Source organism: Ochotona princeps, chromosome 20 (assembly GCF_030435755.1).
Source record: "Ochotona princeps isolate mOchPri1 chromosome 20, mOchPri1.hap1, whole genome shotgun sequence".
In the NCBI taxonomy this organism is placed as follows: domain Eukaryota; kingdom Metazoa; phylum Chordata; class Mammalia; order Lagomorpha; family Ochotonidae; genus Ochotona; species Ochotona princeps.
In genome coordinates, this window is record NC_080851.1 from 2,454,630 (window position 1) to 2,477,007 (window position 22,378).

Below are 22,378 nucleotides of genomic sequence, written 5' to 3' on the forward strand. Positions count from 1 at the left end.
ACTGGCCATTGTAAGATTGATCTCTCCTTAATTCTGCCTTTAAAATAAAGAATAAATATTTTTTTAAAATTCAAAATAAATAGAGTGACTTCTAAAAGTCATGGAAAAAATAAATATGTTTATCTTAGTAGAAAATGTTTTCAATTGATGCATTGATTTCTCTAATACACATTCTTCATGAACCATATAATGTTCTTTGTAAGTCACATCATTTCCCTGACTTCTAAAGTATCCCATCTATTCTACCCCACTCCTCTCTCAGTGTATTGAATACTGTGACCATGGCTTTTGTACACCTTCTTTGTCCATTGAAATTCATTTACAACTCAGTCTGGGCCAACCCTAATGTTATTCAAAAGTTGGTCTTAAGGGGCTGGTGTCATGGCATGTGTTAAATTGCTACCTGAAATGGAATGCTGGTTCGAATCCTGGCTGCCCCACTACTGATCCGGCCCCACTATTGATCCAGTGGCATCTTGGATCATAATGAGTTAGGGAAAGCAGTGGAGGATGAACGTGCTTGGAGTCCTGCCACCACATGGAGACCCAGAGGAAGCTCCCGGCTTCCGGCTGGCTCATGCTCAGCCATTGCAGCCGTTAGGGGAATGAACCAACGGATGGAAGATCTCTCTCTCTCTCTCTCTCTGCCTCTCTCTCTCGCTCTTTAACTCTACCTTCCAAATAAATAAGCATAAATCCACTAGGAACCAAAAGAAACAAAAACAACTGCTTTTTAGTTGTCAAGCTCAGCATCCAATCACCTTCCTACCTGGCTCCTGCTCCTAGACTCCTGGGCGTGACATCCACCTCTGTGCGGTTTATGGGCTCTTGTGTGGACTTTCCCCCTGGACGCCTAGAGAATGATGCTCAGAGTGTACAGAACTGACCGCAAGTTTCAGCGGCTTCTTGGGTCATTTCAAATACCTGATTATTGTTCTTATCAGTCTATCCGAATCTTTCCCCTACCTTTCACCTCAGGGCGAGGGGCACAGACACGAGTGGGAGCAGAGCGGCCTTACCTCTCCCCTGGGGATGGCCACACTGATGCTGCTCACAGCGCAGGTCTTCCTGAACAGCTTCCCGTAACGCTTGCTGAGGCTGTGCAGCACCAGGGTGTCTCCTTCCGTCCTCCCCTCCAACACTCTAAGCTGCTCTCGCGCAACATCTGCATCCTCAGAAGACTTGGCTGTGCTGTGGCGTGCAGAGGGACCCCTGGGAGGATGAAATCAGAGTTAGTTCACACCTGGGAAATCACACTGGAGCGGCCTGCAAGGGAGAGAAGGTCCACAGATCTGTTCAAAAGAGCAGGGCCACCTGTCCCTGCAGCGTCGGCTCTGCCATCAGGACCGCCAGTCGCCAGCAAGCACCAATTTCCATTCCCTACTTTGAAGGAGCATGCAAGTTCCTGAAGGACACCAGAGCTGCTGTTTACTCTGATGAATAACAAACTCGTGCTAGACTTCTGCACTAAGCATGGAAAAAAAAACATGACATATAGTGCCAACTTTTTAAACTTTTCATTTATTTTCACTTTATTTGGCAGTCAGAGAGCCACAGAGATAACTCCTCCACAAACGTCCATGACAGTCAGGGCCAGGCCAAGAGGCCAGGCATGAGGACACTGGATCCCCCCCAGGACAGCAGGGACCCCAGCACTCCAGCCTTCATCTCCTGCTTCCTATGGGGCACTTTAGCAGGAAGCTGGATGGGAAGCAGAGGAGCCATGACTCCAACCTGGGGTCCCCGCTTACCCCTCGTGCCAAATGCCTGTCTCCATTAAGGCTCTGCTTGTCTAAACGTTACTAGTAACCAGCATTTAATAAAACAGACTATGAAAGTACCCAAGTATTGTAAGTGTATAGCATACGTTAGACTTACCAAAGGGCGGTACAGCCAACACACTGTGCAACACCTTACACAGAGCACTGGCTAAGACACATGAATACAGATCTAATTCTCAACTACAACTGGCTCTAGATCCAAGCTGTGCACTTCTCAATCTTCTTCATGATTTTCAATCTGGTGCAATTTAACTTTCAAGTAAATTTCAATTTGCTGATAAGTCGTAACATGCCAACATTTTAATGATTAATGATGCATATTACAGTCATGCATTGTTTAACAACAGGGAGACACTCTGAAAGTGCATATCAGGCTATTTCCTCATTGTGCACAGCACCACAGAGATCTTACACAAACCTGGATGGTCTGTCTAAGCCACTCCACCCCAGGACACTGTTCACACACACACACTCACACACACACACAATGTGTTATCTATATAGATCCGAGAGCCACAGGAAGCCAAACAAGATTATCCAGAAGACGAGGCACAAGAAGGGTGCCCGGTGAGCGGCAGTTGGCGTGCCAGTGCGACACAGGGAACCAGCTCTGTGTGCGACATCACGTACACACAAGTATGAAAAAGATTCAAGGGAGCTGGAAATCAGGGCGACTTTACCGAGATGAGCAGGCACGGGAGTGCCAGGAGTCCTTGGCTCGCCAGTCTGAGAGGGAGCCTTATGAATGTGGCCGAACTCTGAAGACGCGGTGAGTTTTACACTTTGGTGCCTAAATGTCATTTTCCTTTCTCAGATTAAGGTGTGTTTTGATCCAAATAATGTCACAGACATCTGTGCAAAGCCTTCCCAAATCCCACTTGCTACTGCACCGATGTGTGTGTGTGCTTGTATTGCTGTCTGTCCTATCTTATGTTCCTATGGCTACCTACATGCCGTGGGCTTTATCTGACTTGAACCGTAACAAAGGTGAAAAAAAAACGAAAGCAACAGGACCTGCCACCAGCGGCTAACAATCTTGTCATAAAGTTAAATTAAATCATGCTATCAACCAGATTCACCTTTGCTGTAACAAAGTGCCAGGAAACTGATGATCCTCATGAGCTAGAAATGCACTGAGATCATTCAGTAACTAGGAAGGCCGTCTCCCAGCCTGACACCTTCTGTTCCACAAGTCCTCCTGCCTTTGGTCACTTGCACCAAGCAAAGCTAAAGAACTGAACTGACACCCACTGGCACCTCAGGATTTCTGAAGTGGTGACACCCAGGGCAGGAGTCTATGCCACTCAGCATGAGCCCCTGGTACTGGTCCTGATTGCAGTGGCATGAACCCCCAGCACTGACTCCCAACAGCCCCGGCACGAGCCCCCAGCACTAACCCCCAACAGCCTTGGCATGAGTCCCTGGCACTGACCCCCAACAGCCTTGGCATGAGTCCCTGGCACTGACCCCCAACAGTCCTGACATGAGCCCCTGGCACTGACCCCCAACAGCTTTGGCATGAGTCCCTGGCACTGACCCCCAACAGCCCTGGCATGAGCCCCCAGCACTAACCCCCAACAGCCCTGACATGAGCCCCTGGAACTGACCCCCAACAGTCCTGACATGAGCCCCTGGCACTGACCCTGACTGCCCCAGCACTGACCCGCAACAGCCCTGGCATGAGCGCCCACATGAGCCCCCAACACTGACCCCAACTGCCCCGGACAAGTCTTCGGCACTTACCCCGACTGCCCGAGCAGGTCACGGTGCAGCAGAGTCCGCAGCAGCAGCAGAACCGTGCCCTGCAAGGTCAGGGCCACGAAGATCCAGCCCAAGAAATTCATCTCAAAGGGATTCACGTAGGAATCGACACCAAAGCTGTGGGTCAGATCGAATCTGATCTGATTATAACAGAGTTCAATCAGCCCTTGACCCAGACAGAACTGGGGGAAAATCGTAAAGGCCCACTTGAGGACTTCGTAGATGTTCTGCAGGTTCTGTACAGTAAAAGAAAAAAAAAAGAAAAAATTTCAATTGAAAGCCATCCCTCTGTGCATAACAGGTCACTGGTACTTGTCTGATAGCTCTGCACTCCAGAGCTACCCAGAGAGAGCCATCTGGGAACTTAAAAGCTAGTGGCACCTGCCTGGCTAGGCCTGAGACTTGCATGGGAGTCCTTACCCCTTTCTTCCTCCCTATTTCTCCCTTTGGGGACATGAACATTCATTACACCCACTATTCCAATTTGGCTTCACTATGTCCAGGTTGAAATGCACCATTGAGTGCTACTCATATCTGATTTAAATGATATTTAGATTAACTTTAGACTGTTGAGTTGGTGCAGGGATGAGACTTGGGAGACTGTTGACATGGCACTAGCGTATTGTGAAGGCAGATACATGCATTTGGGTGGACCAACAATGCTGTGTTCTTCTCTAATCTCCACTGTGAATCTAGTTAGTAAGGTGTGCATGAGGCCACCAGCGTGGGGACCCTAGGATGCAATTAGCATCCTTGCAGCAAGAGGAAGAGACTCTGGAGGGCTCTCCACCCACATCTGAAGACACAGGGAGAAGGCAGCCACCTGCAGTCTACTCGCAAGGCTCTGACCAAGAGCTAACTGGGAGGTCACCTGCTCCTGGACCGCTGCTCCCAGACTTGCGCTGTCATCTCACCCCTCCCCCTCGTCTGTGACAGCTTGCTCTGGCAGTACAGCTAAGACCCATGGTGACATTAGTTACAGCGTAGGGTGAAAGTTTAAATGAATTGATATTTGAAGTTGTGACTGAGCATTGAACTCACATGAAAATGCCTACCACACTCTTACCATATAATAAACATAAAATATTTGTAGTTGTTGTTATTAAACACAGAATTCAGCATCATTACAAGAGTGTGAATAACACAGGAAAGAGAATAGGGCAAAAATTTCAGAGAGAATTAAAACTAACACAGATTGTGCATTTAATCAAACGCATCTGAAAAATCAACAGCTACTTTTATTTTATTTTACTTTACTGTCTTAACCATCTGGTGAGCATTTATTTTATTTTACAATGAGATTAAATTTATTCTAGCACACTCATTTGTGCCCTGAATGCTTCCTGTAAATTACGATGTGCTTCTGGCTTCTTGCACTTGAGCACACTTCATTCCATCCGTAACAGTACAAGGTACCCAGTAGTCATCCAGTCCCCAAGGGGTTGATGAACGTGCCCAAGTCACAGCAGCAAGGCCAGGACTTCATGCACAGCTTTCCACCACGGAAGCAGCTTGTGTGAGCCCGGGGCCCAACACAACTCCATGGAACGCAAAGCATGAGATGCACCTTAGCATCTGTGTTTCCTTTTGCTCCAACTCAGCAGCTGATCCAAAGATGAGCCATGCGTCAGCGTATGTATGCATACCACACAACGGCACCTTGCCATAGAACAATCTGAAAGAATCAGCTGGCAGAACTGTCAGTCATCTATTTTATACTTACATTCAGTTCTTCCCTGCACTGAGAGCTTGACTTGACTGCGATAAATGCAGCCTTAAATAATGCGGCTTGGGGGACAAACAGGAATTCAATGGTCACTTTAAGGGCAGTTACTGTTCTATCACAGTTTACTGCCTTTTGCATCTAGACACGGGAAAGTACAAATTCCACTTAATTTCCCCACAGCTTTTACTTAGCCACCTGCCTTTAGTCATAAATACCATCCAGCCTGTAGGGATTTATTTATCCCACTTTTTCAAAACCACATGCCTGGATCAACGAATCTACCAAATGTAAGTATTTTCTATTACCGGTGATAGCACAAAAATAGCAAAATAATGGGTTTTTAACTCTATTATTAGGGAAATGACATACTAATAATGATGACTTTACATAAGATACTTCAGAAGAATCTTGAAAACATGAAATTTAAAGTTGGTTTTGAAATAAAGTCGTAGAGGGAGGGCCAACATCGTGGTGCGTCAGGTGGAGGCAGTGGTCTGCCACCTTGGTATTCCATACTGCAACACTGCTTTAAGTACCAGCTGCTCTGAGTCCAGTCTAGCTCCCTGCCAGTGTGTCCGGGAGGGCAGCAGAGGACGGTCTCTCCCAGCTGATGCGGGTGGGCAGGTGGGTGCCCATCGCCCGGAGGTGTCTCTGCAGGGAAGCTCTCCTCATCTCCCAGCAATGCAGGTGGGCAGGTGGGTGCCCATCGCTTGGAGGTGTCTTTGCAGGAATGCTCTCCTCATCTCCCAGCGATGCAGGTGGGCAGGTGGGCGCCCATCGCTCGGAGGTGTCTCTGCAGGAATGCTCTCCTCATCTCCCAGCTGATGCAGGTGGGCAGGTGGGCGCCCATCGCTCGGAGGTGTCTCTGCAGGGAAGCTCTCCTCATCTCCCAGCTGATGCGGGTGGGCAGGTGGGTGCCCATCGCCCGGAGGTTCTCTGCAGGGAAGCTCTCCTCATCTCCCAGCTGATGCAGGTGGGCAGGTGGGTGCCCATCGCCCAGAGGTGTCTCTGCAGGGAGCACTACTGTTCATGATTGCAGGAGCCCAGGTCTTTTCCCTGGCCACTCTTGTGTTGCGATGGGAAGGTTCCTGGCTCCCTTCCCTTTGGGTCTCATGAGTCCTCCTCCTCCCCTTCTCGGAGCTGCATCCCTCTTTGCGAGCAGACCTCACGTGGAGATTCTTCACCTTCAGTCGTATTCCGCTGCCAACACAGCTGACCCCCACTGGCCTGTGAAGGGAGGGGGAGCCATCACTGGCTCTACTCCTTTCTACATTCTCTCCAGGCAAAAGCCAATCAACTGCTCTTCAGACCTTGTATTCAAAGCCAGGGCTTATTAATAGGCCTTAATGTCAAAACAGATCTGTAAACTCCTTGAAATAGACGGTTTCCTTCATTGACTGCATAATGGATGCTTACACACTTCAGTGCCTCTGCACAGACCTGAGGCACGAAGTTCAGGGATTGGCCCGGCCATCCTGGAGGCCTGCCGTGCAGCTCAAGTCCTGGACTCATGGGGACTGCACTGAGCTGCACATCCATACTTTGCCCAGGTGACCTTCAACACCTAGAGCTACTCGGGAAGAGGAGCCCCAGGGACCACGGGGCCTTGCACGAGAACAGAGCAGTCAGCGGTGGGAGTGGGAATGGAAGGGACCGACACAGAGGGGCAAGGCAGGATGTGAAGTCTCAGGCCCAATTTGCAGGTCTCACAGGCAGAACAGGCAGAGGCCACAACCCACCGACATCAGCCTCCCTGGGAGGAAGGTGAGCAGCAGTGGACATACGGGACATGTTAGCAGCCAGGGAAGAGACCCAAAAGGGGACTGGGCGACGGGAACGGCCTCCTGGAGAAGCATCTCCCTCACGGGAGGAATGCTCCCAACTGGAGCCACTGTGCCCTCCAACACTTGGAGAGTGTCCTGGTATTTCTCCAACACTGCACTCAGATAATAGCAAAACCAAACTAGTTCCAGGGATCACAGGGGAGGGGCGGAATGTCCAGGTCCCCTGCAACAACACGCCTTGTCTATGGCCTGCGGCTGCTACTTGGCCCTTCCTGCGCCTGCAGCTGCGCTCCCTCATTGTGCCACCAGCCCTCAGTTAACCCCCTGCAGGCCGTCTGAGGAGTCATCTGCAGGTCACCTGCAGACCCTCTGAGGGTCACCAGCAGACCATGTGAGCAGCCGTGGCGGTGCGCTGTGCCCTCACCAGCAAACCATCTACAGGTAACCTGCAGACCCTCTGAGGGTCACCGGCAGACCATGTGAGCAGCCGTGGCGGTGCCCTCACCAGCAAACCATCTACAGGTCACCTGCAGACCCTCTGAGGGTCACCGGCAGACCGTCTGAGCAGCCATGGCGGTGCACTGTGCCCTCACCAGCAAACCATCTACAGGTCACCTGCAGACCCTCTGAGGGTCACCGGCAGACCGTCTGAGCAGCCATGGCGGTGCGCTGTGCCCTCACCAGCAAACCATCTACAGGTCACCTGCAGACCCTCTGAGGGTCACCGGCAGACCGTCTGAGCAGCCATGGCGGTGCGCTGTGCCCTCACCAGCAAACCATCTACAGGTCACCTGCAGACCCTCTGAGGGTCACCAGCAGACCATGTGAGCAGCCGTGGCGGTGCGCTGTGCCCTCACCAGCAAACCATCTACAGGTCACCTGCAGACCCTCTGAGGGTCACCGGCAGACCGTCTGAGCAGCCATGGCGGTGCGCTGTGCCCTCACCAGTGGAGCCGTGGACGCTGAACATCTGCAGTGACTGCCAAGCTGGGCATGGCTGTTATATGGCAGATGTGTTTTTGCTCACTAGGATCAATTTCTCCTTCTGGAATCCACAAACAGCAGATTCTACCAAATACCAGTTGGAAAAGCAACCGAACCATCAGGCACACACTCACGTCTCTGGAGGGGGTACGGGGCGGTTGACCAACCTGGGCTTTGGACACGATGGCCAGCAGCCGGGGCATAGTGGTCATGAGCATGGTGCACAGGCCAAAGATGAAATTGAGTGAGATGTAGGAGATGAGGGCCATGTCCACACTAGAGAAGATGCTGGACACGAGGTACATCCACGGGAGTGTGGCGTATCTGAAACGCAGAGAGAGAAATCTAGTCTGTGAGCCTGTGAGCCAGGCACTGTGGCTCGCCCAGCGGCCAGGCGCACAGCCGACTCAACACACCACGGGATTCTGAGGCAGGGCGCTCTTCCCCGGGGCTCCCTGGGGCTCCACGGGAGCAGGGCCCGTCAGAAGGCTCCTGGATCACTGCAGGGATGCTTCGGACAAATTGTCTCATTTCTGTGTCACACCCACAGCTAGCAGCGACACAACACTGCAGCTTTATCGGTCTGTGCTTTGCAGTTACTGTGTATGGGTGAAAGGGACACTCTTAGCTTGATAACCATTCACAGCCCTTGTCTGTTTTCCTCTGAAGGACATTTGTTCTCTTCAACTCTTCTATTATTTAGTTAATGGAGTAGTAAGCCTTTGACCGTAATATGAATGAAAAACATGTTATCTCCAAAATTAATACAGAAAGGGGGAGGTGGCGGGAGGGTGGGCAGAATCTCTATATTCTCAGGACTGTATCCAGGAGCTACCTGAATGTGTTCTGTTTGTGTAATACCGTATTAACATGAGAACTGTGTCACAGCAGCTCAACATGAGAACTGTGTCATAGCAGCTAGGAGATATTTTTGTAAATGAGTTTCTTTTCGAGCATTTTTTGAAATCCATGTATAGCTATTTTATGATACATGTTTTCTATGTATTTATAAATTTTGCTGAATCAAAAAAGTTCCAAATGCCACTTTTCCATGATCATTCTGAAGTGTGCTGGCGTGGGCAGTCACTGTTGCCCCTCCCTGGCTCTGCCCTGGGACAGTGCTCCTTTGCCAGTCTCCCACCGCAGGCCAGGAGCAAGCTGAGCATCCAGGGCAGCTGACAGGACAGCACAGCCTGGGAGGCAGCAGAGCCCATGTCCCTTAGGACAGCACAGCCTGGGGGGGCAGCAGAGCCCCATGTCCCTTAGGACAGCACAGCCTGGGGGGGCAGCAGAGCCCATGTCCCTTAGGACAGCACAGCCTGGGGGCAGCAGAGCCCATGTCCCTTAGGACAGCACAGCCTGGGGGGCAGCAGAGCCCCGGGTCCCTTAGGACAGCACAGCCTGGGGGGGGCAGCAGAGCCTATGTCCCTTAGGACAGCACAGCCTGGGGGGAAGCAGAGCCCCGTGTCCCTTCCTGCCCGCGGTTCCTTGTGGTGGGCATGGAGTGGTCTTCTGGGCCCATGGTCCTCACCCGATAGCACAGCAGGGTTAGGTCATTTCGATAATTGTGTGGACCCAGCCATTCCCTAAGACCTAACAGAGCAGTGTCCCACACTGCCACCCAGGGCCTTCCTGCCTCCTTAGGAAGCCTCCTGAGGCTGCTTTTCAGCCAGCTTCCTCACTGTCAGTTTATTACTGCATTTTCAGCAGTTACCTTAAAATGCTTGGTTAACATGAACGTATTAGCAAGTCCAGTTCCTCCACGCATTTTTATTGATTTCAGAAGGGATTAAACTGATTTACATGGCATAAATTCCTTGTGTGTGAAAACAACGATGGTCTTAAATAATCCCCACTGTTTTCCTATAATGCAGTACTGTATCATTTTAATGACTTACCCTTACCTGGAGATTGGTATGTACTTCCAACCACTCTGGAATTGATGGGGACAGCTTGTTCCTTTGAAAACTGACCCCTTTCCCAAGTGGTGAGAATTTCCCAAGGCACCATGCAGGATTCTGGGGCCACACTGCCACCAGCTGTGGGCACCCAATGCACACCAGGCATGTTCTTGGGGTCTCAGCTTCTGTCAGTGCCTTCAGCTCCTCTCATATACTCACAACGGATATGATAAACATGTGCACATTATAAAATGCACACTATTATAAAACCTCTTGATTTTGTGTAAGCTATATCTTTTTTCATTTTTAGGTGCCACCTTCCTCTTTTGGATGCTAATCCACCACCTTTGCACCGTAAATATCACATTTTGCTTGACAGAGCTAAAGGTTCCTGGCTGTCTTTGTTTCGCATTCCCCTGCCTGACCACTTCCTTCTTCGGATCCCACATCAGCTAGCCTCACATTCAAGACCTGAGGCCATGTGTGGCCGTCAGCCAGCCAGAGCTCTGCGGTCCTCAGCCTGGGAAGGTAGGGCAGCTGCCTGCATGGGGCTGCTCCTGCCCCTTCACAGACAGTGCCCAAGCTTCAGAGGCATGTGCAGGGCTGCGCTCCAGGGAAGGATGCACGCCCTGGAAGCCCCAGTGCGGCCTGTCACAGGCGCAGCCCGGGACATCTCCTGGCATAGTCCCAGCCCCTGCACGTTAAGAAGTCTTCACCAGGTGTGTGCAGCCCGGCGGCCTACGACCAGCGTCAGCAGTTCTGAGGCTCCAGAAACTGCCTGGGTGACAGTGCGTGGCAGGGGAGGGATTCTTAACGGGGCTCACAATCGAAACAGGCTTAAGACAGTTCCTACGAACATGGCTTCTCAGACTGGAACCATCTCATTGTATCTAAGTCTCGGCTTAGCTCTTGAAATCTGCTCTCCCACAACTCAAAAGTCGTTTTATAGTAAGGTATTTCACTCACACCCCACAGAGACGTGGTAATGGTTTTCATCTGATGGAGTCGATAAACAAATCAGATTACTTTCTGAGAATCAGGCAGACTCCTAACAAGCACACAGGGTCAGAAATCCCCAGCTGAGAGGACAGGCTTATGTCATCACAAGCAGGTGCTGCATCTGCAGAAAGTGTCCTCTGCACAGTGACGTGTCTCTCAGAGCACCAGCAGGGGCTAGCCGGAGCTCCCTGAGACGTCGCACTGTTGCGGTTCTGCTGCTGCTGGGAACTATCCAATTACATCTTCATAGCAACAAAAAAGGAGTTTACAAGGAAGTAACTAAGGTGCGGAAAGAGAAATTTATGTTCACCAGACCACACCAGTCACGAGTGGATGACCTCAGCGTTCCCAGAATCAATCAGCATCTCGCTCTCTCTTTTCCCACTGACCATGTCTTCAACCACGGGATCACTTAGTCAAGCAAAACTAATAGCTGCTGCAGGTCACTGAGTAAGCGACGCCCAGGCCCAGATCACGGGACTTCCCAGCTGTGGCAAACATCAAAGCAGATGCTTCAGAATGTCGCCTGGAATAAGAACTTAGTGTCTTACCTATGGTATCTGCCACCAGCCAATCTCTCTTAAACACTCAATCTGACGTGTAGGTGAGGCATTTAGAACCGCATGCTAGCTGGCCAGAGTGTTGGGGTCACAAGCTAAGGTTCCATCACTGTGCACAAGTGTGAAATTGGCAAAGTGGCTTTTCTGTTTTTGCTACTTTTCCTCTAAAGAACAGTGAGAATGGTTAGACAAATGCTGATACCTTAAGAGAGGAGAACCATTACCAGACAAGCTCAGTGTTGACACTAACTGGATCACAGAGAGGAGCCCATGATCACGGGAATCAGAAGAACAGAATTTCCACCGGCACAGGTTTATCAGACAGCTTGGTTCTTTCCAGGATGGGCCAATGCCAGCTTCTTCTGTACCTGGCACCCTCCCACCTCCATGGGGCACTGGGCTGTCTGCTCCGGCTTGTTCACTCAGCGCCTCTTGGAGAAGCAACATAATTGCTGGGAAAGAGGAAAAATCATGACGCAGCCAGCGGGTTCCAAGCCAGCCTAGGGTTTTCTCTTTGCAAAAACAAACCATAATTCTGCAGCAGCGTCCCTTATCACATACCCGAAAAGCGCCAGCAGGAGGGCCGTGGCCGCCAAGTTCTTGCGGAACGTAAAAGCTGTTAACTGGAAGGCGACGATAATGGCTACACACAGGCACACGGAAACCAAATAAAAGAGCTGTGAAGATAAAGAGAAAAGCGGGGAGGGGGCTGTAATATCCAGTGCACGTAGCCATTATCCACCTAGTCCCAAGTTTCCTTCCTTTCAGTGGGGGTCGTGGTCATGGACCTGGTCCTAGAGAGCCAGTCTTACTGGCTGAGTGGTGATGTCCAAAGCTTGGCTGGAGCATGCACATGTTTGAAAGCTCATTAAGAGGCAGCCATGAGGACAGACTTCTATTCCATCATGGCTGGTGTCCTTACGGTAACAGCAGGTTAGACACAGACTCACGCAGGGGAGGCCACACGGGAGCAGGAGTGCAGGTGCAAGCCATGACGAGGCCTCAGGAGGAGCCAGCCCTGCCCATCTTCCACCTACAAGTGCAGACTCCAGGGCCAAGGGCAGCCGCGAATCTGTCGCAAAGCCTCATCCTGCAGCATTTTGTTCTGGCCACCCCAGTAGTCCAATACAAGACTACATGGAAACATTCAAAGATAAATCTGGTTTTGTCCAAAAAAGAATGCAGAGATCATGCCTACTTCCACCGTCACCCATATCCATCTCCTTCGGGAAGGACAGAGGTGCAGGGACATCCCATAGAACAGGACAGTCCCCACTGATGGGCCGGACAGTAGACCCCACCTGCCCAGCCTTCCCTCCAGGAGCTCCCACAAACCCACAGCACACTTGGACCAACCAGCGACTCTTCCCAGGAACCTCCAGCTGCAGGTGCCTTCCCTTGGGGTCACAACACAGCCGCCTCCCCCTCACAGTTGTGCTCTCAGCTTTAAGGTCACCCCTCCTTTGGTTTCTCCCAGAAAGTCAGAACCCACCCTGTGGTCCTCTTTCATTGTCTCAACAGACCTCCTGGGCCAAGTATACCCTGTGCCTTTGTATTCTCCTGCTTCCTGTCCTACGGGTCTGGACTGTGCTCACTCCCAGCTCTACGCCCACACCTCTATCCAGCAGCAACTTCAGAAGACTAAAGAACTGGTGGCACACAAGGCTCAGAAAGCCTCTGCCCACAGTGTGGGGCTGGAGGCCTAGGATCGAGGCCCCTGAGACTCAGCATCTGTGGAGGGCTGTTCCCTCTTCCCCAGGCCATGCTTCCTCCTGTGTCCTCACACAGCAAAAGGGGTCGGACAGCTCTGAGAGTGCAGAGGCCAACCACAGTGTGGGGAAGGGGACTGAGCAGGAGTAGAGCTGGCATGGCAATGCTCTCCACACCAAAGGGACCACAGACTCTCTGCCACCTGCAAGAGTCCCTCAGTCAAGATGAGGGGCGCCAGGGACCAGCACATTCCTGTCATGGCTTGGAGTCATAAGCCACCAGGGTGCTGGTTGAAATTCAACCTCTGGGTCCCGTGCAGTCCCATTCATCAGAGCCTGGAAGGGTCAGGCCCTTAACAGCCCCTGCTGGCACTAGGAACTCCAAGAGATGGTTGTCACCAGGAAAGGCTAGGAAAACTGATTCGACTAAAGAAATTACCCAAATGCTGGAGTGACCCATGTACACTGTACTTCTGGAAATCAATCCAGGTTACATGGCAAAGGAAAACTGTAATCCAGCTAAAGGAATAGAAGCTTCATGACAGAAACATGCTAATGTCCTGGACTCTGCACAGAGATGACAACTCACTTCTAATTGTTCTGATCTTGCCTTCCAGAGCCTGAAAACAGCACATTAACACTGATGGCTCACTGTCTCCCTACAAAGCATGAGCATTGCTGGGCACGGCCGTCACGTCCCAGACTGCGAGCCTGCCAGGCTTGTCTGACTCCCTGCCTCATGTAGCAGACCTAATTGGCCTAAGAGGATCAGTACTGGTGACACACCCAAGTTAATACACTGCTGGGAAAATGAGCCCCTCTTCTGCGGTTGGTCTTCCAGCCTCCCCTGCCCCTTCAACAGATCAGAGCAAAGAGGCATACAGGAGGGGGTCCCCATTCCTACCATGTCATAGAGGAAGTTGGCGAGCCAGTACGTCCTGTAGCCAAGGCCACTGATGTGCTGCAACCTCTTGGCTCCCGTCACCCTGTCCCTGACCACGGAGCTCCCAAGGGATGCAGACAGGATGGAGAAGCCCAGCACGATGCACAGGGCCACGCCACACTGACGGATGCTCTCTAGGCTGTGCAAACAGAAGAGCTTGGCATTAACTGCACAGCTGGTGCTGGTCATGAAACCCATGAGCAGCCAGACACGCCGGCTGAGGGTAAGAGGCCCTCATTAAACCCCAGGCTCCTTTAAAAAGAGGACTATCACTCAGCTTCTGGAAGACACAACTGAGAGGCACAAAGCCCAGGGATCTCAGAGTGTGTCCTCCACAGAGCCTGACCCCTACTTACCAGGAGACACCCCAGAGAGGCTCCATGGTCACCCAGCACCTTTGCCACACTGGAACTGCCTTGTTCTACAGCAGCTCCCGTGCATTGAGGTGGCAGGGCAGGGGTGGAGGTGGGAGGGGGCAGTATGAGGACAGGAGGACAGGTGAGGCAGTTCCTCCCTCCGCATGTCTGTCTCTGAACTCATCACCTGAACCACCAGAAGGATGTTGTAATCAATCATGGTCATTGTGCTGACATTCATTGGATACTTGCTAGGGGATTCCACTACCTAAAGCACAAGGAGACTCCTCCCCAGTGGGTCATGAGACTCCTCCCAGTTGGTAACCAGCTCTCTTCTGTGTTCTTCCCCTCCCTGTGCCTTCTCTCCCCCACAACCAGTCATCTGCTAGGCCCAGCCTTCTCTCCTTTGTATGACAGAAAGCCACTTGCTTACTCCTGGATGGCCAGACAGGTGTTGCAGAGCAGGAAAGGGAAGCTCCTGGAGGTCAGGTGCAGCTCGGGGAGACAGGCCTGTGGAGCAGCTTGGGGAGACAGGCCTGTGGAGAGCTCGGGGAGACAGGCCCGAGGAGTAGCTTGGGGAGACAGGCCCGAGGAGCAGCTTGGGGAGACAGGCCTGTGGAGAGCTCGGGGAGACAGGCCCGAGGTGCAGCTTGGGGAGACAGGCCTGTGGAGAGCTCGGGGAGACAGGCCCGAGGAGCAGCTTGGGGAGACAGGCCTGTGGAGCAGCTTGGCTTGCTCCCACAAGCCAAGCCAGAGGAAGTGCATGAACAACATTCTTTCATCACTGATTTGCAAGAGAACATTGCCCTCCATGTAACAGAGAAAGGCCAGGGGAAGAGGGTGCGGGCAGGAGCCATTCTCCATTGTGCCCTGCGGCCATGCGCCTTTCTTCTGTGATGGAGTGAGCTGGCACTGAAGTCGGCTTTCAAAGAACACTGGCCCTGACCACACAGACTCCATCTGGACAGGTAGGGAAAACTTGTGGGACAAATGCACAGGGGTACAATGGTCTACCCACAATGTCAGGCTGTTTTAGAAAGGGGCTGTTTGTGAGTTTCAGGGAGGTCACCCCTGTGAGCAGTTGCTGCTTAGAAACACAGTTGCCTGGGGGGGGGGGGCTGCATAAAATTGCCACCTATAGTACTGGCACCCCGTACGGGTGCCCATTCACTTCCCATCCAGCTGCTGGCCTGAAAAAAGCAGCGGAAGATGGCCCAACTGCCTGGGTCCCTGCACCTGCATGGGTGACTTGGAGGAAGCTCCTGGCTCCTGGCTTCATCCTGGTGCAGCCTGGGCCGTGGCAGCTATCTGGGGAGTGAGCAGTGGTTGAAACATCTCTTTCTGTCTCTCCCTTTCTCTCAGTTTCAAATAAATGCAGAAATGGTATTAAAAATGCAGTTGTGTGATAAATTTGATCATTTCCCACTCAAACACCGCACTCCCTTCCTTTAACAATCCTTTCCATGGGCTTTGTAAGGAAATGCCCCAAGCCCTGTGCACTGTTGGGGCTCAGTGCCTCCTGGGCAGAACAGCAAAGAGGGATCCAAGCCACCCATAAGTAAGCCAGTTTTTCTCACAGTCAGGACCCCCCACCTAAATTCCTTCCACTCACATCTTGTCCTCATTCAGCAAGGCTCCTCCATATGGGTGGCTGTAGAGGGTTATTCCTGTGAGAGACAGATTCAACAATGTGAGCCATGGATCCTCTCTGCATGAGGAATCCCCCACCAGGCCCACCCCACTGCACACAAGGTGCATCCCATTCGCTTGGCCAAGCCTCGCTACGTCCTGCAGTGCAGCCAGTGTGTGCTGGTGCTTGGCTGCAGTTATCCAACTTGGCAGCAGGCACTGGCCATGACTGACCAGGCACTGGCCATGCCTTCTACAATGGGCACTGAACATGCTTGTTCCCACGTACCACTGGCTGATCCTCCAAGGACCCCAGGCCTCTAGATGATATGTTTGTCATATTTTATAGTGAAATAACCAACATGGGCTGAATAGTAATATGCAAAGGAGACTAGGCCAGTATGTAAAAATTCTGACATCAAGCTAGGTTTACACACTTAGACCAGTTTTGTTGAGTATTGGTTGCTCTGTCATGTTGTATATGCTTTCCCAGCTTGAGCTCTGTGTAATGCCAGCAGCCAATATGGGGAAATTGCCATGAAGTTCAGCACTAAAAGACCTTCATCATGAAGGTCTTTTCATAAAATCACAGAGTGACGTCCCTTCCTTAGTCAATTCGTCTCTACTGCAGGAGGAAAGGCTCCATGTTCCAGACAACTGATCAGGGCTTCATCTTCAAGACACTTGGAACGCTGAGGACCTTCAGCCCCCCAACGCTGACCATGGATTCCCCTGCCTTCAGCCCCCCGACACTGACTGGGGACCCCCATGGGGGAACAGCTCCATGATCTGGCTTCATGTTATGCCCCTGGGTTTATCCAGACTCAAAATGGAGATCCTCCTGCCCACCCCATTCTTTACCCTACTCATTTGAGGAGTACCCAACTCCTGTCCCCCCCAGCACATGTGCATCACCTGAGGCCAGCCTCCCTGGGGGGGATCTGGTCTCCTGTCCTGATGTCTTTGCCTGCCTCATCTGTTGGCTGGCTTCCCACCAGCATCCTTGACTTAACTCACAGTCAGGAGAACGTCCAGGAAGGAGAAGAAAATGCACACAGTGACGGGCTCCAGGGACCCCTGTGCAGCACAGTGAGCGGGCTCAGCAGTGACGGGCTCCAGGGACCCCTGTGCAGCACAGTGAGCGGGCTCAGCAGTGACGGGCTCCAGGGACCCCTGTGCAGCACAGTGAGCGGGCTCAGCAGTGATGGGCTCCAAGAATGGAATGGATCTTACATGACCTCAGCTCACGCACATAGGGAAGTGTGCATGGGAGCCAGGGAGGTTCGTACGCTCAAGTCCTCACACCCTGTGACAGGTCGGCCATCCCCATGCATGGCCTGCACATCTGCAGAGTCAGCTCATCTGATTAACTGTGGGAACAACGCTGCACGAACACATGCAGATGCTTCTATCATCGTTTCTTGAACTATATAGCACCCATTGCATTGCATCACATGATATGTAATCCAGAGATGTGCATGCAAACATGGCATGCAATACATGGGAGCTGCACATCACAGAAGTCTGGTGTCCTTGGGGTCAAAGAAGGGTTGAAGGTAGTCCTGGAACCAATCCCTTACAGACACTGAGCGACAAAGGCTACAAAAAAGTAAGTAATAACCATGGCCATGGCTGCACAGCATTCAGGACTCAGTCATTTTGTGTAAATCCATAAATGCAGAGCCACTCAGTCCCATCACCATCATCCTGCCTGTTTATACAAGAGGCAGCTGGACCACAGACACCTGAGGGAGCTTCCTGAGACTGGCAGCTGCAAGGTGCCAAGACGCGGGCTTTGGGCTGCAATGCCACAGCGTGTCTTCCTACCAGCATTTCACACACCTCTTTTCAGCACACACTTCTAATTTCCCAAAAAATGTAGCCAGACTGTAGTAGGGGGACAGGACTGCACCTTGACTGTCTGCGCCCTGCTCAGTCTGCTAACATTACCACACAGAGTCCAGGTACAAGATTTTAAACTCCAAAGACTGGCTCTGCACTGGACCAGGCTGCCTAACTATTTTGTCTGAGGTTGCAATAGAAAGCAGAATTTGTAAAATCCCAGGTGATGCAAGGAACAGAGTTGGGTCACCACAAAGCCAGCTCCTACATGGCAACATCTCCAGTGTGGTGGCATTCCTCTGATCATACTAGAGCTGTGTGGGACCTGCGTGAGGAGCTGGAAAAGCTTAGCTCCAAAGCAGTCACTGCCTTGACTCCTCCAACACAGCCGGGATTTAAAATCCCCTATTTTATTCTACTGTTATTGTCTCTTCTAGAAAAAAATGCCTTTTTATTTACTTAGGGACATTCTGCTTAATGTTCTGTTTTTGTTTCTGTCTTATTAAGACAAATTTCCTTTCATGTTCACTAGCTCATATTTCTTTAACATTTAATTCAATAAAATCATGCCAACTTAAAAAGTCAAAATAATTAAAACAGCAAGTATTTCTTTTAGTGCATATGTATCTTTACTATAGACTATAACTATATAATGGAATCTATTATACTAGCCTTACAATAATGCTAAGAAAACTCAAGTAAGACATTTACTGAATACTTCCTATGGATAAGACGTTAGAAAATGACTAGAAATCATTATTCTTGGTGAAATATCCAGTCTCAAAAAGACAAATATCAAGTTTCCTTTGGTGTGCTGCAGTTAATAAGTATAAGAGTAAACAGCTATTTTGTGGTGATTGTCATTTCTAGCCTTTGTTTCTATTCCTGTGGAACTGCTGCCTTCCTACCTTTTGTTTGCTGAATATCATGATTAGTGGTGAATTAAACCATGAGTATAAAGTAGGCTGACCTTATATCTCAGCAAAAACTGATAACAGAGGGAGATGGTAAGTATAGCTGTCTCCTTGGAGCTGTACCTATGGAATGGATTAAATCTGTTTATATCAATAAAAAAGTCATTAGTATGAATCGTCCCATGGGGTGCTTATGTGCTTATTCCTAAAGCCAGACAATTCAACAAGAGCCATGCTCGTAATGACCTCACGGAGCCTGGAGAAGATCTGTTGCCATATGAACGTTGGCTGGAAGCACAGGCAGGTTGACTTCAGAAGCTACTGTCTGCACAGGAGGAGAGCTGACGCTACTCACTCACACTGCAGAACCCAAAGAGTCTGCTGGAGGTGATGCCCAAGCCAGTCTTCAAGCTCAGCAAAACGGGGGCTGCTGGAGATGAAGGCAAGACAGTGGTCTCCACTGAGGCCAAGCAAGGAGAAGGGCCCACAGGGAGGGTGGCCATCAGGTGTGACAGCCTGGCCACACCAAGGGGAAAGGCAACAAGCCTTAAAATTTTAAAAAGTAAAGACAGAGCAGGATGGGGGTGGGTAGGGGTATCACGTGCTCTTACATCAGGGGAGTGAATTCCATTACGTTTGCCCTATAGAAGTAAAGTAAAGTAATCTAAAGGAAATGCGTTTGCTGTGAACAGCGGTATTCATTTCACAGCCCAGGAGCTTCTGCTCCATGCATTTCTGCCTCTTATTCACCCTTGTTCTCCAATCCGACTAAAGCATAAACTCAGTCAGACTTAGGGGAAGGCTGTCTCTCCCTGGTCCAGACAGGAGCCCACTCTGCCAGTCCCTCCAGCTGTCCCGTGATGGCCGCATGGTCTATCTCCCATGCGCCAAGTGACGCATGTCACACAGCCCTGAACCAAGAACTTGCTACATGTGTGCCTGGGGCCTGAAGTTCCCTTCTAACTCTGCCTTCCCCTCATCCTTTCCTCATCTCCACTTCAGCATTCCGAACAAACAGCCTGAATCCTCAATCTTCCAAGATGTTGCTGCAATGTCCGTTCTCAACAGTTCTGAACACACAAGATACAGTCAGCATCAGTCCTGTGGGTTTCACATCACTCTTTGCCAAGAATTATTCCCACTACGATGCCAGGGCATTAAAATGCTGTCCTAAGTCTATTCGTGTTTTCTAGATAGTCCTTATCCAGCTTTCAAAGATTGTGTGTTCCTAACAATTTATCCAACCCGCTTAGGTTATCCAATTTTTTGGTGAACAGTTTTCGACACTATTCTGTTAAAATCCATTTCATTTACTGTTTCCTCTTCCGTGTCCATTATCTGAAACATATTATTCTTCCCCAATCCTTCCAGTTAGTATCTTGTCTTTTATTTTCTTTCTAGAAAAAACAAAAGCAAAACAAAGGTCGTGGCTTTGACGATCTTCTCTTATTTTTCCATCTTATCTGTATTCTCTAACCTTTACTATTTGCGTCAGTCTTACAACTTGTGTCAACTCTTCTTCCCCTACTTCTTTCTTTTCTTTTTAATACTATTCACACAGGTGAGAGGCGTCCGTTCCCACGTGGGTCTTCAGTTAGGGTGGAGAGGGTTGAGGCACAGAGGAGGTGGGTGGGACAAATGTTCCCCTTTTTTTTTTCTCTTTGCAGAGCAGTGAAGTAAGGGGCCACTTCTTGCTGTAAGATTCCATAAGGACCAGGGGTGGTGGATGGTCATTTGCCAATGCCTCAGAAACCCCAGTGTAGGGAGAGTACTCTGAAGGTGTTACTTCAGTGATTCTAATAGTTCTAAGATGTTGTTAGCCTCGTTGCACTGGAGTTGAAAAAAATCTTTCCAAGATCTATTGGTTGAGCAAATCCACTTTAACACTTCCACAGGCCCACAAACATGTTGTAAAGCTTGGCCAGGAGAGTGGTACAACCTGTTCTGCTTTTCATCCTCTGACAAGGTACTAGCCATCCTCCACTGGCCTGGATGAGCCAGGCGTCATGTCTCCTGCATACATCTGACATCAGTCCCGACACAGGCACTCCAAGGTCAGCCCACACATACCGTGACTTTCCCTGTGGCCAGTGTTGGAGTCCAGCGATCTAGTTGGGGAGTCCCCCAAGAAACCTTGCCTGGGGTGACTCTCGCACGCGCCAGCCAGTGCAGGTTCAGGTTTGGTCCATCACCTGCACCAGCCAGTACACATACCAGTGGATACAGCTGCCTGGTCAGCTCTGCTCCCAGCCCCATCTCTCACATACCAATGGGTACAGCTGCCTGGTCAGTTCTGCTCCCAGCCCCATCTCTCACATACCAGTGGGTACAGCTGCCTGGTCAGCTCTGTTCCCAGCCCCATCTCTCACATGAATTGGGTTCTGCAGCCCAGTCCAGCCCAGTGTGCCACAGGCCCAATCTTCATACACAACAGCAGGTACCACAGCCTGGTCAGGCCAACCCCTAACATCTCCAGCAGGCCCATCGCCAGCCCTGGTGTTTGCATGTACTGCAGTCCACATGATCATCCTATCTGGCTCTCACGCACTCCCATGGGTGCTGCAGCTTAGTTTAGCCCAACCTGCCCGCAGACATAAGCCAACAGGTCTCTAGTTCTTTTTCTAGGTGAAGTAGAATTAGGTAGCTGACTTAACACTTTCTTATATCAGCATTAAACAGATGTAAATTTCCCTCACAAGACTGCTTTTAGTGAATTCCCTGAGTTTTGACAAGTTATGTTATATGTTCATTTGTCTTACAATGTTTTCTAATTTCTCATGTGAGAGACAGTATATCTCCCATCTGCTGGTCACTCCCCAAATGGCCCCAAAAGCCAGGTCTGGGACAAAGCCTGATGCCTCCCCCAGCTCCCCCAGGTGGGAGGCAGAGGTCTCAGCACATGCCCGTCCTCTGCTGATCTCCAGGCACACCAGCAGTGAGTTGAAGCACAGATGGAATAGCCAGGATTCAAACTGGTGCCCATAAGGGATCACTGCAGGTGGTGGCTTAGCTTGCTGCACCACACTGCTGGCCTCCTTAGTTGATTTATTTTTACATAACACTCTGTAGTCCTTTATAGTTCCACCACTCCATGTACTTTGTTACTGATGTTGAAAATTACATGTTATATATTGTGTGCCTATTAACATAGTTTTATACTTTCATTTTGTACTTTTACCTTGAAATCTTATAAAATAGAGGACAGAGCTGCAAATGCAAATCACAATTGTGATTTTCATAATTGTGCGAGTATTTAGCATTTCCATGGGAGAACAAGTAGTGCTTGTAGAAGGCTCTGGTCATGACGCATGGCTCCCTCACCTTTTGCTTTTCCAGAAATGTCTTAACTTCTGTCTTGTTCTTGAGGTCCAGTTTTGCCCGGTACGAATTTCCTGCTTTTCCTTCCAGGATTGAGCTATGCTGCTGAAGGTCAATGTGAGGGGCCACTTCACTCTTGCTGCCCTCCAGTCTCACCTCAGCTGTGACCTG

The 22,378-nt window shown here is 50.5% G+C and overlaps 1 protein-coding gene across 1 annotated transcript in view; it reads right to left on the reverse strand.

The window, feature by feature from the left end:
* Positions 1-3,511: 3,511 nt before the first annotated feature.
* The window catches only part of ABCA13 (ATP binding cassette subfamily A member 13), a 108,884-nt gene continuing 90,017 nt past the window's right edge, over positions 3,512-22,378 (reverse strand). Inside the window, exons 27-31 of the mRNA XM_058678020.1 lie at positions 16,117-16,171; positions 14,110-14,287; positions 12,058-12,173; positions 8,204-8,360; positions 3,512-3,778 (exon numbers count right to left, since the gene is read on the reverse strand). Of these exons, the coding sequence (XP_058534003.1) occupies positions 3,521-3,778; positions 8,204-8,360; positions 12,058-12,173; positions 14,110-14,287; positions 16,117-16,171 (764 nt within the window). The 3' untranslated portion in view covers positions 3,512-3,520. The remainder of the gene's footprint in view (positions 3,779-8,203; positions 8,361-12,057; positions 12,174-14,109; positions 14,288-16,116; positions 16,172-22,378) is intronic.